Genomic DNA, 1307 nt, shown 5'->3' with positions numbered 1-1307 from the left:
GGGATTCCTCCATTTAGACATCCACCACAGTGGTGTAGTGCAATAACATTACTATCTCTTTTTGCAATAATTGGAGAACCAGAAGAACCTTCTTGAGTATCAATGTAATAACCAATATCACCTTTGCGGCATTCCGTTACTACAGCCGACTCGACACGACCAAGTTGATTATTATGGAGCCATGCAATGCGCTTGCCGTAGCCGAGAGGATGCTGTGGAATGTAAATATTTTCATTCATTACTGCTCCTGTGCCTCGAAACTGCAAGTAGCCCGTCGTTTCGTACAATGTCTTAAAATCTGCAATGTTATTGTTGCCATCAAGACGCACAAGAGCATAATCCAATTCTTTTGACACTGCAACAAGTGTCGTACCAATTAGACTAACAGGACCAGGACATCCACCACGAGTTGCGCAAGTATCAATTCCAGTGCAACTCGAGGCTTCTGCTAAGAACTCCACCTTTGTATTCCGAGCATCTTGGTTGTTACTAATACAATGTTCATTGGTAATTAAATGGCCTTCACAGCCTAATAACCAACCAGTACACGACGCAATTTGCATGCCATTCTCCTTGATAATTGACAAACGAGCTACTGATCGTGATTTCGTCAACATTATCGTGCCATCTTCGTGATTGGTTGAAAATGGTACACACGCTGCTGCAACTGATTCATCAACACCGCATACACTCTCATCAGTATCCGACTCAGTTGCATTGGCCGTGCTAATAAGTGGAACTTTAATTGCGATTTGCAACTGCTGTGCTTTGACCAAAAATTTCTTTGGAGAAAAAAATAGTCGCTCAATTGTAAAGCCGCTACACGGTGTCGAATGGATAGAATGTGCACGTTTAATGAGTTCCAATGAGATGCCTGTACCAACAATGCCAATTGAATCAAAAGTTCCACTTGTGTTCTTGCCTGACCAAATAGCAACTGGTGGCAATTTTGCAGTACCATCGGATGACCTTGCAATCAATATGTCAGTTTCTGGAAGATTAAAGTGTGAAAAGTGCAACACGTAAATGCCTTTGCCAAGTCCTGGATCGAGTTGTAGGTGGTAGGATGGTTTTTTTGGAGTTGCAAGTGGCAGCGTGGAGTAGTCGGAAAAGTTGCACCCTGCACCAATTGAAAGCTGCACTATATGACCTGTCGTCGTTGCTTCAATCGTTGCAGTTGCAAGTACACTCATCAAAATCGCACGCCAATGCATTGTAAAGCCAATTGAAAAATATTGTGATTCACGTGAAGCAAATTCAAGAGTGTCGTAACGAGCTGTGTAAGATATATTGAGTATTGATTGACT

The 1307-nt window shown here is 42.3% G+C and overlaps 1 protein-coding gene across 1 annotated transcript; it reads right to left on the bottom strand.

Moving 5' to 3' along the window:
- Nucleotides 1-19: 19 nt before the first annotated feature.
- PHALS_10203 (serine protease v8) lies at nucleotides 20-1214 on the bottom strand (the record flags this gene model as incomplete). Its single annotated transcript, XM_024725587.1, has 1 exon — nucleotides 20-1214. A coding segment is annotated over one exon (1195 nt), but the record flags the coding sequence as incomplete, so codon positions are not given.
- Between the last annotated feature and the right edge of the window lie 93 nt (nucleotides 1215-1307).

Source organism: Plasmopara halstedii (assembly GCF_900000015.1).
Source record: "Plasmopara halstedii genome assembly, contig: Scaffold_467, whole genome shotgun sequence".
NCBI lineage: Eukaryota > Oomycota > Peronosporomycetes > Peronosporales > Peronosporaceae > Plasmopara > Plasmopara halstedii.
Note: the sequence above shows the minus strand (reverse complement) of the source record. Positions and strands in the feature narration are given on the sequence as shown.